Raw genomic sequence first — 10,541 nt, forward strand, 5'->3', positions numbered from 1 at the left:
CTGCCTCGGCAACAGCACTTCTGCTTTAACCCTTTATTAACTCTGAATGGGGATCTGCTGCTTGTTGCCAGTGACAGCAATCTCTTCCTCCTTATCAATATCTGATAGATGCAGAGGGTCCTCCTCTTGGAGGTTACCTGTGATGCAGAATTTTCCAACCTATCTTCCTGAGTACTCTAGGTTTTTCTTAACTTTAAACATCATTCCCCCACTATCACAGGCTGAACAACATCTCTCCAACTTAGCTTTCTTTTTTTGCCTGTCCTTTTCTAAAGCCAAAATTAATCAGCAGAATGGGCAGTTGACTCATCTCCTATACAGAAGCTGCTCTGTGCCTCTGATGGTTCCTGTCATGCCTCTGTCTTCCTCAGCTCTGCCAGAGTGTCTCTGACATGGGGGATCCGTCCTCCCCCTTGCACACAGTCAGAATGTGGGGTTTGAGCAGCAAGGCAGAATTACATTCTCTTTTCCTCCCTATTGTTTCCCCCCCCAGCACTTATTGATGCTTGACTGGCTGTGTTGTGTGCCTAGGAGCTGCAGTTTTCATCCAGCTGCTCAGACTCCAAGGTGCTATTCCTGAATGATATCAAGAACATCCTAGGCCCAGCTTGGTGTAAGTGCAAGCTGTAGAGGCTGTTCTCCTCTCCGGGTCTTTGTTTACTTGCAGTGAATGTCCCCTGTCACCTGGTTGGTCAGTATTTCAAGGCTGTGCCACAGTTTGTAGTCAGGTTTTTTGTCTTTAACCCTGAGGAACACAAAATCATCAGCAAATGTTTCCACCTCCTTTTCCCTTCTTTACTGCCCTGTGAGGTTCATTCATGCCAGAGCAGCTTAGGTTCTTTACCTGTTTTGGCGAAGGATGAATGTCTTTTGGGAATGCCTCTGGACCCCACATGTCCCTTTTGATAAAGCTGGGGACATCTCTGAAGAACTCCGAGTGGTTTGTGAAGTGAGATATCTCATTCCAAAGGCCATGCCAGGTCTTCCCCAGTCTGTCCTCTTGCCATCTGTCCATTAATTCTTATACTCAGATTTCTGTTTGTTTGGAATGTTGGGCCCCAGATCTCCCCTCCAGCCCTTTCTGTGGCATCACAACAGCCACCTCCAGTCCCAGCAGTGAGGTACCACAGTCAGAAGTCCAGCAGCTTACTCTGCTTACCTGGAGCTTGCCTTGTAGCTATAGCACTGGCACTCTTTGGCATTTTAGAGGTCTTGCCATGAACCCAAATTGGCATGGGCTGAGGAAGAACCACATTCTTCATGTCTCTCTTGCTTATGCATTTTTTCCAGTTCAGCCTTATGCTTCTAGTATTAAATCCTCATCATTGTGACCTTGCTCTCCTTCCACTTGAAATACTTCCAGTGAGTTCCTGTCTTGGTTTTGATCAAAGCCTTTACAGACAACGTGTCCTAGATGCCAGTGAAGGTATCTAGTAGCTCAGAAGTAACAGAAATGATTGTAGATGTGCTAGAGCTGTTACAATAATTGTAAAAAGAAGGTTGACACTCCTGATCTTCCAAAAAAAGTATAGAACACCATAGAAAACTTAATTGTCACGTGCTTCTGAAGGCTTTGTCAAAGTCTATCAGCACAAGGACTCAGCACAAGCCCTTTGTCTTGAACAGGCTTTTAGGTGACCTCGGGTCTGCGCAGTGAACATTCATAGCAGTAACGCTTCTGCAAGACTTTATGTACATAAGAGGGCAGGGATCTGTTCATTGCCTCTGTCCCAGGAGCCATTCGTAACTGTTCAGCTACCATTAATTCAACTTGCACCTACCTTCATCTACTACATGTATTGTATTTCCTCACTGCATGATCTGGAACCAGCCATGGGGGATCTTCGGTTCACCCGCCACCTTGCACGCACAACGGATTTGTTCTGCACCAGTGAAAGCATAAAGTTAATTGTCTTCTGCTCTAAGAGTGGCATAAGCCAGGCTCCAGGTGGTGTGCATGTCTCATACCTTGTGCATCTTCTCTTTCTCTGCAGTACCGGCAGCACAAGAACACAGAGATTACTGTTGCAACCCAAGTAATGTTCTGCTGAACAAGGCAGTTGTTCACGGCCTTCCTCTGACTCCCAGTTCAACTTTTAGTAACATCCTGTGGAGACAAGCAGAGAGAGCTGGGCTTGTTCAGCCTGGCCAAGAGAAGGCTCTGGGGAGATCTTAGAGCAGCTTCCAGCACCCAAAGGGCCCAACAAGAAATGGGGAGAGGGGCTTTTGTCAAGAGCAAGTAGGGACAGGAGAAGGCGGAATAGCTTTAAACTGACAGAGGGGAGATGTAGATAAGGTGAAAGAAGTTCTTCCCTGTGAGGGTGCTGAGGCTGTGGCACAGGTTGCGCAGAGGAGCTGTGGTGCCCCATCCCTGGCAGTGTTCAAGACCAGGTTGGATGGGGCTTGCAGCAACGTGGTCTAGTGCAAGGTGTCCCTGCACACGTCAGGAGGCTGGAACTGGATGTGATCTGTAAGGTCCATTCCAGCTAAAACCATCCTGTGGTTCTATGATTTTCAGGTACACCATCCTGGAAGAGCAAGCATCTTTCCCATTCAAGCAGTAAACTTTTGCCTCTAATATGCCAGTGATTTCAGTAGATTCAGGTTCTGGTGAAGCATGCAGGGCAATTTGCGGCATTTGCTCCTGTGAACACTCTGAAAAATCCACTGTGTAGTTTGGAGGGAAATACCATGTCCTGAATGCAGGATATAGCAGAATGTTTTATACTTAAAGTCAATCTATTTGCTGAATTTTTAGCATTTGGCCCCTTGCGATTTGCCCTGTCCAAAGCTTCCAGTCCTGCCTGTGACTTGTCTGGATTCTCATTTTATTGCAGCTGAAGATGGGATTGTGAGCACGAATGAAGACAGTGCCCATCAAGGCATCCCCCGGCCAGTGGAGCCCAAGGGTTTCTGCTCAGGACTCTCCGAGGAGAACAGTTCCCAGGGTCCTGCACAGGACCCTGTTCTGCCACGCAGGTCAGAAAGGATTCAGAGTTCTCTGGGGAAGAGGCCAAGCCGAGCGGCACTGTGTGGAAAAAGCTCCAGGAGGCTGCCGGATGTTATCCAGCAGAGAAACACTTCCATGGGGAAACTGACAATACATGGGGAGTGCGGGAAGAGTTTCCAGGTGATCTCCAACCTCATCCAGCATCAGAGAATCCACACCGGAGAAAAACCCTTCTCCTGCACCGAATGTGGGGAGAGTTTCCAGCACCGGTCACATCTCGTCCAGCACCAGATGATCCACACAGGGGAGCGGCCCTACGAGTGCTCCGAGTGCGGGAAGAGGTTCCGAGAGAGCTCGAAGCTGATCCGGCACCAGGTAACCCACACCGGGGAGAAGCCTTACAAGTGTGGTGAGTGTGGGAAGAGCTTCTCTGACAACTCGCAGTTCATCCAGCACCAGTGGGTGCACACTGGGGAGAAACCCTACGAGTGTAGGACCTGCGGGAAGAGCTTCAGCGTGAGCTCAAAGCTGATCCAGCACCAGGTAACCCACACTGGGGAGAACCCCTACAAGTGTGCCGAGTGCGGGAAGAGCTTCTTTAGGAACTCTCAGCTCGTCCTGCACCAGCGGGTGCACACTGGGGAGAAACCCTACGAGTGCGTGACCTGCGGGAAGAGTTTCAGCGTGAACTCAGCCCTGACACAACACCAGTGGGTGCACAACAGGGAGAAGCCCTACAAGTGTGCCGAGTGTGGGAAGAGCTTCTCCCAGAGCTCGAAGCTCATTCAGCACCAGCGGGTGCACACGGGGGAGAAACCCTACGAGTGCAGGACCTGCGGGAAGAGCTTCAGCTTGTCCATAGCCCTGACACGACACCAGCGGGTCCACACTGGGGAGAAACCCTACGTATGCAGGACCTGCGGGAAGAGCTTCAGCGTGAGCTCAACTCTGACACGACACCAGCTGGTCCACACCGGGGACAAGCCCTATGAGTGCTCAGAGTGCGGCAAGAGCTTCAGCGTGAGCTCAAGGCTGATCCAGCACCAGGTAACCCACACGGGGGAGAAGCCCTACAAGTGTGCCGAGTGCCCGAAGAGGTTCTATGAGAACTCACAGCTTGTCCGGCACCAGCGGGTGCACACTGGGGAGAAGCCTTACAAGTGTGCTGAGTGCGGGAAGAGTTTCTCTGACAACGTGCAGCTCATCCAGCACCGGCGGGTCCACACCGGGGAGAGGCCCTACGCCTGTGCCCACTGTGGGGTCAGCTTTCGACAGAGTGGCCACCTCACCGAGCACCTGCGCATCCACACCGGGGAGCGTCCCTACGTCTGTGCTGAGTGTGGAAAGGGCTTCAGAGGGAGCTCGGCGCTCTTCCGGCACCAGCAGACCCACAGGGGTGGGGAGCCCTAGGTGGGGGGAGTTTGGGGAGCAGTGAGGTCTGATACCCTGGGAGCAAAGCCCGGTGTCTCCCACTCCCATTGACCACCCTGCTTGTGGAGGGTGAAAGCAGTTTCTTCCTAGGAGAATGAGCCCTCAGAGATGAAGAAGAGGAGAGGTGGTGGAGGGAGCTGATTGGAGGTTTGGGGCAGGTGCCAGGAGGAAGGTGCGTGACTCTTTTCAGTGGTGGGCAGCCCCAGGATGAGGAGCAGTGGGCATGAACTGAAACAGAAGAAGTTTCACCTGGACATGAGAAAGAACTTGTTCTGTTGCAGTGTCAGAGCACTGAAGAGGCTGCGTAGGGGGATGTGGAGGCTCCCTCTCTGGGCACATCCAAGGCCTGCCTGGACACGTTCAGGTGCCTCTGCCCTGGCAGGGCTGGGACCGGGTGACCCCAGGGTCAGCTCCCATGGCTGGTGCCGCTCGCAATGACCCCACACAATAAACGTCCGTTGAACGCTGCCGCGTTGCCTTCCATGGACTGCGCCTGCGCGGGGGCTCGTGCCGTGTAAAAATTACTTTGTGAGGCCCCGTTTCCAGCCGCAAAAACCTCCCCATGGGAGGAGGAGGAGGTGTGCAGCTCTTCTGAGGTGAGTGCCAGGTTACCTTTGTGAAGGCTCTTCAAGCTGCTAGGCCTGGGGTTCTGGGGTTTGTCTCCACTGCAGTGATGCTTGGGTGGGTGCAACCATGTTCTGCTGCTGCTCGTTAAAGCAAGGATGCAAGGTCTGCATGTGGGGAAATAGCCTGAAGTTGTAAACTGGTTGAACAGCAAACTTGAACTCTGTACCACCTGGATGTTTGCAAATTACTGAGCTTCTCCGAAGAGTGTCAAAGCAAAGCCAGGGCTTCAGTCCTGCTTCCCTGCCACAGCAGTGTCTACTTCGTTCAAAAGGCACTGGATTGTTGGGATTAAGCGTCTTCCTACCCTGAGAAGAATGGCTGTGCATCTTGAGCGTGAAACTTGCTGTGGAAATGTGTCTGGGGCAAACTAACTGCTGGCTAGATGAAACAGGGATGTTTTCTCTGAGGGTTTGAACACTGTTATTGGGAAAGAAATGTTTGGAGTGCTGAGGTGTTTTGTATTAAGCCTTGTCTCCAATTTGTAGCCCCACTATCCTGCCTCTTGTAGTTGTTGGATTCCTCCCAGGAGGCTTCTGGTAGGGCACCGGCAAGGTATGTGTTTACCCTGAACATTCAGCCAGGTCTTGATGAGCAGAGCTCATGAAGCAAAAGAAATGACATTCCAGCCTCTGCAGTGGAAGAGGGCAGCTGCTCGAGCCGCCTGCTTGTTGATGATGAAAACTCCAGAAACTCGCCAACACAGTTTTCAAGCTGACAAGCAGGTATTCTTTATTGCGGCGCCAGGAGACACGGGGGATAGCTCCTCCAAGCATCTCTCTGCTGAGCATCAACCAGGCTGTGATTATATTGTCCTTAAACATACATGTTCCTTAGATTACATACATTACATCATACTTTTAGAGAATGCCTCCTGTGTGCCTACAAAAATGTGGTAGTGGGGCTTCGGACCCCTGGTGGTTATTTCTTCATCACACTGTTTTAGGATCGTTGTCTTATCAGTCATATCTGCATACCTGCAAAACCCCCAAGGCTGAGAAACCCCACCCTATTTCTCATAGGAATATAGCCAAAAGTGTTTAGTTATGTCCGGGACCCCCAGAGCTGGAGCTCTCATGAGCTCTGTCTTTAAACTTTTAAATGTTTCTTCAGCTTGATCTGTCCATTTTAGAAAGGTTGGATTTTCTTTTAGCAGCTCGTATAAGGGTCTTACCAGAACACCATAATCATGGATCCAGGGTTGGCACCATCCCGTCATTCTCAGAAATGTCCGGATATCTTTAACTGTGGATGGTCACGGTGTTTGAGAGATTGCTTCCTTCCGAGCTGCTCCAATTCTGGTTGTCCTCCTGTTACTTTGCGTCCTAAATAAGATACTCGAGTTTGAATTAGTTGAGCCTTCCATTTAGATACCCGGTATCCATTTAGCCCCAGAAAGTTTAACAGTTCTACAGTCATTGAACACATTTTCTCTCAGTTTTGGTAGCAATTAACAGGTTGTCCACATACTGTAGTAAAGTTCCTGTCTGAGTGGATGCTTCCCAGGATTCTAATTCTCGTGCCAATTGATTTCTGAAAATGGTTGGACTGTTTTTAAATCCCTGAGGTAACGCCGTCCAAGTGAGCTGTGTCCTTCTTCCTTTTTCAGGGTTTTCCCATTCAAAAGCAAATAAATTCTGACTTTCTTTGGCCAGGGGCAGACAGGAAAATGCATCCTTTAAGTCCAGAACGGTAAACCACTCCTGATTAGTATTAGTTTAGTCAATAAGGTATATAGATTAGCTACTACTGGATGAACATCCTCCACAATTTTGTTGATTGCTCTGAGATCTTGAACTAATCTCTAACTTTTCCCATCGGATTTCTTTACTGGCAAGATAGGAGTATTATATTCTAATTCACATTCAATTAATAATCCATATTTTTTAAAAATTATTTCTTTGATTCCCTTTCGATCCTCCAATTTTAAGCGATATTGTTTTATTCTAATTGGGCAGCCCCCCTTTTATTTCCACTTCAACAGGCAAAGCATTTTTCACCTTACCTGGAACTTCAGATGCCCATACTCCCAGATACACCTGTTTAAGGATTTCTTCTATTTCAGGGAGGTCCTCCTGTTTGCTTTTCTGCTGAATTAAAGATAAACTCAAAACTTCAATTAATTGATTGGTTTTGACTCTTAATTCCATTTTGCCTTCTTTAAATGTTGCTGCTTGCCCTAATAAAAGATTTTTTGAGAATTTGGCATGCATAAACATTTATGCATTCCTATTTGTTTTCCCAGTTTATACTCTACAGGTTTCAGAAAGAATGTGGGGTTTGGGTTTTTTGTTGTTTTTTTTTTTTTTGTTGTTTTTTTGTTGTTTTGTTTTTTTGGTGACTAGTAGCTACCACATCTGTAACAAATTCTTTTCCTCTGATTTAACGTTGAATAAGTTGCTCCTGTAACCACTTAGAAATTCCACTTTATTTCCTCTAGTGCCTAGTTTTAATTTAATGAGTGGATCTGCTAGGGTAGATTCCCCAGGTCCTTGTCAGTCTAGTTCCAATTCAGTCACCGGAGCCACACCATGGAGCTTCCCCCAGGGCAGTCTCACTTCCAGTGTCTAAACTCCTTACAGTATGCACACTGATTCCATCCCACAGGAAAATTCAATCTCTCACCTCTGCCTGACATTCCTCCTCTACCTCTGCCTCGTCCTCTCGCATTAGTTCCTCCACCAATTTCTACTTGTCCCAAAGCAGTCACTGTAGGCGTGCCCATAGCACAACTCAGCTCGCTCTTCTCTATCTGTTCCCGATTCCTGTACGCTCTCCACGCTTCTTTAACATTCTCAAGTCCTTCTGCTCTGTTGCCAGTGACAGCAACCTCTTCCTCCTTATCAGTAACAGATGGAGCAGTTGCCGAGAGTGCTCCTCTCGGAGGTACCTGTGATACATAATCCCCCAACCTATCTTCCCGATTACTCTGTCTAGGTGTTTGGTTTTTGTTTTTTTTTTTAACTTTAAACATAATTTCCCCAATATCACAGGCTGAACAACATCTCTCCAGCTTAGCTTTCTGTTTTTCCCTGTCCTTTTCTAAAGCCAAAATTAGGGATCTGGCAGAGCTATATTAATTTCACATTCCGTTTGCCACTCTGGGTGGTTTCTTAAAGTGAAAAACATATCTGCATGCATCACTGCATCCCATTTTCCTTGTTGCCTTAAAAATAACATTAATTGCAACAATGAAATATAATTCCGAGTTCCAGTTTTAGGCCATTTCTCCTGATCCTCCAGAGTATACAATGGCCACCATTGGTTACAATATTTCACCAACATTTTTCTTATTTACTGAGCCCCCAGGAAACCCTCCCAGTTCTTTCCAATGTGCCAAAATGCACCCTAAAGGACTCCTTTTCAAGATGTCTTCACTCTGCCAATTTCCCATTGTCAGTCTTGCATTCACACACACACACGGGATCCCACAGGCACACTCCACACAGTTACAACACTTGAGACAGAGACTAAAATTGTATCGAACAGCAACCATTAACAGTTATAACGGTCTGTCGCCAACACCAAAATCACAAGACCAAAATCATCACTGTAACAAGCCACAGAATAGACACACTCCACACAGTTACAACGCTTGAAACAGAGACAATAACGCAGTTATAACAGCCTCTCACCAATACCAAAATCACAAGACCAAAATCATAACTATAACAAGCCACAACACAAGTCAAATAGCAGTAAAATTCAAAACCGTTTCTACAAGACGCCCACTGCGTCTTGTAGGACCCAAACCAGAAGATGCCCCCTGCTTCTTGTGGGTGCATACCAAACGGACGCTAGCAGCCGGGTATACGCCTTTACCCACGAGATTTCCTATCTCGATTTACGGAAGGCTTCCAAACCTTGTGTACGCTTACCAACCCAACCCAATCACCAATTTAGTCTTTATGCACGATGCCCCCTGCACCTTACAGACTATACGAAAGAAAAGAATACCTTTTATGAGGATGGTTCTTGTTTGCTCCCACAGTGATCCGAATGAGTCAAGGGGTGCCTCCAGGTAAAACTCCTGAGGGCCCTAGGGAGACCTGTCCTCATTGGGTCCTGCAGCCGAGCAGAGAGGATCCCATGTGGGGTGCCAGATTGTTTCAGAGAAAACTCCAGGAACTCGCCAACAAAGTTTTAAATTGACAAGCAGGTATTCTCTATTGCGGCACCGGGAGACATGGGAGATAGCTCCTCCAAGTGTGTCTCTCCCAGGCATCAACCAGGCTGTGATTATATTTTCCTTACACATACATATTCCTTAGATTACATGCGTTACATCATACTTTTAGAGATTGCCTCCTGTATGCCTACAAAAATGTTGTAGTGGGCTTTTGGACCCTTGGTGGTTATTTCTTCATCACTTTGTTTTAGGATCCTTGTCATATCAGTCGTATCAGTAACCACCAGGTGGTTCTGGCAAAGCTTATCTTAGGAATTTCCTTTTCTCTATAGTTGCTAACAAAGCCTAACATCCTTGAGGTTCCTTGTTTACAACCCTATTCTTCAATCAACCCCATTCTTCAGTGAGTAAGACACGTCCTCTTCCAGGGCAGCAAACCCGGGAGAAATGAGGGCCCTGAGGAGTGACCGTGTTGTGGGCTTTCAGCTACCAGTTTCTGAATAAAAGGGATGTGTAATGGTAAGAGATGCAGTGATTCTTACTTCCCTTCCTCTGAGTTCTCATGTGATACTGTAGTACTGAAAAGGACAGGGGTTTGATTTGTGCTGACTTGTCTCCTGAATTCACGGCTCATCATGTCTATGCTGGATGGTACTGGGAAAAATCTCAGCTTCCATGTGGTCCTGTGTATGTAGTGTCCTCTTGAGGAGTGCCTGACTTGAAGCCAGCTGTGCAGGAAGCCAGGATGCCATCAGGACTTGTGCAGCTGTGCTGGCAGGAGGCTGGCTGTGCTGTGAGGCAGGCAGGCTGTTCCCCTGGGCCTGCGACCGGCACCTGGCTCAGCCTGGGCAGGTTCTGCCACTTTGCTTCAGTTTCCTTTCCCCATGGTGGATGTTTGGAGCTGTGACAAGTTTGCTGACCTGGTGTGGTGCTTGCTGTCCAGCGTGTTATCAAAATGAAAATAGCACCCTTGAACCTGTCTTCCTCTGCCCTCTGGTTAGGGAGGCTGTGCTGTGTCCTATCCTGTGCTGCAGGGCCCTGGGGATGTTGGGCTGCTTCCCCTGTGACTTCTGTTCCTGCAATGGGCTGGCTGGCATCAGAAGGTAGTGTTTTGTGGTCTGTCCTCCCCTTGGGGAAGGCTCTGTCCCAGTGAGCCCAAGGACTGTGTGATCACAGGGGAAACCCTCACCCTGGTGATGTGTCGTCCAGACTGGGTGCTCGGACCCAGCTCAAAGCGCTCCTGGCCGAGTCCTGTGCTGGAGTGTGGAGGGCAATGGAAGTGGCTGTAGACCAGGGCTTCAGAAACTCAGAGAGGAGCCTGGGGGCAGTTCATTTATAGCTGGGGTGCTCCTTGTGAGCTGGGATCCAGCAGCTGATGTACTGGTGCTGGCCCCGTGCTGAGCTTGG

General features: G+C 48.4%; 1 protein-coding gene across 2 annotated transcripts; it reads left to right on the plus strand.

Moving 5' to 3' along the window:
* The first annotated feature begins 292 nt into the window (after positions 1 to 292).
* Positions 293 to 4,849, plus strand: LOC134159419 (zinc finger protein 345-like). 2 transcript variants are annotated; one of them, XM_062610315.1, is made up of 2 exons: positions 293 to 613; positions 2,838 to 4,849. In XM_062610315.1, exon 2 carries the CDS (start codon positions 3,086 to 3,088, stop codon positions 4,358 to 4,360), a length of 1,275 nt encoding a protein of 424 aa, XP_062466299.1. In that variant the 5' UTR covers positions 293 to 613; positions 2,838 to 3,085; the 3' UTR covers positions 4,361 to 4,849. The 2 variants fall into 2 exon arrangements, with proteins under 2 accessions (XP_062466299.1, XP_062466300.1); XM_062610316.1 differs by lacking the exon at positions 293 to 613 and having other exon boundaries at positions 1,601 to 3,493; positions 3,578 to 4,849.
* The last annotated feature ends 5,692 nt before the right edge of the window (positions 4,850 to 10,541 follow it).

The sequence above is a fragment of the Pezoporus occidentalis genome, unplaced genomic scaffold (assembly GCF_034315485.1).
Source record: "Pezoporus occidentalis ecotype Australia unplaced genomic scaffold, CSIRO_AGI_Poc_V1 ctg1452, whole genome shotgun sequence".
In the NCBI taxonomy this organism is placed as follows: domain Eukaryota; kingdom Metazoa; phylum Chordata; class Aves; order Psittaciformes; family Psittacidae; genus Pezoporus; species Pezoporus occidentalis.

What these genes read in the sequence shown, in the direction of transcription:
- LOC134159419 (XM_062610315.1), top strand. Translation starts at nt 3,086, where the DNA reads ATGGGGAAACTGACAATACATGGGGAGTGCGGGAAGAGTTTCCAGGTG.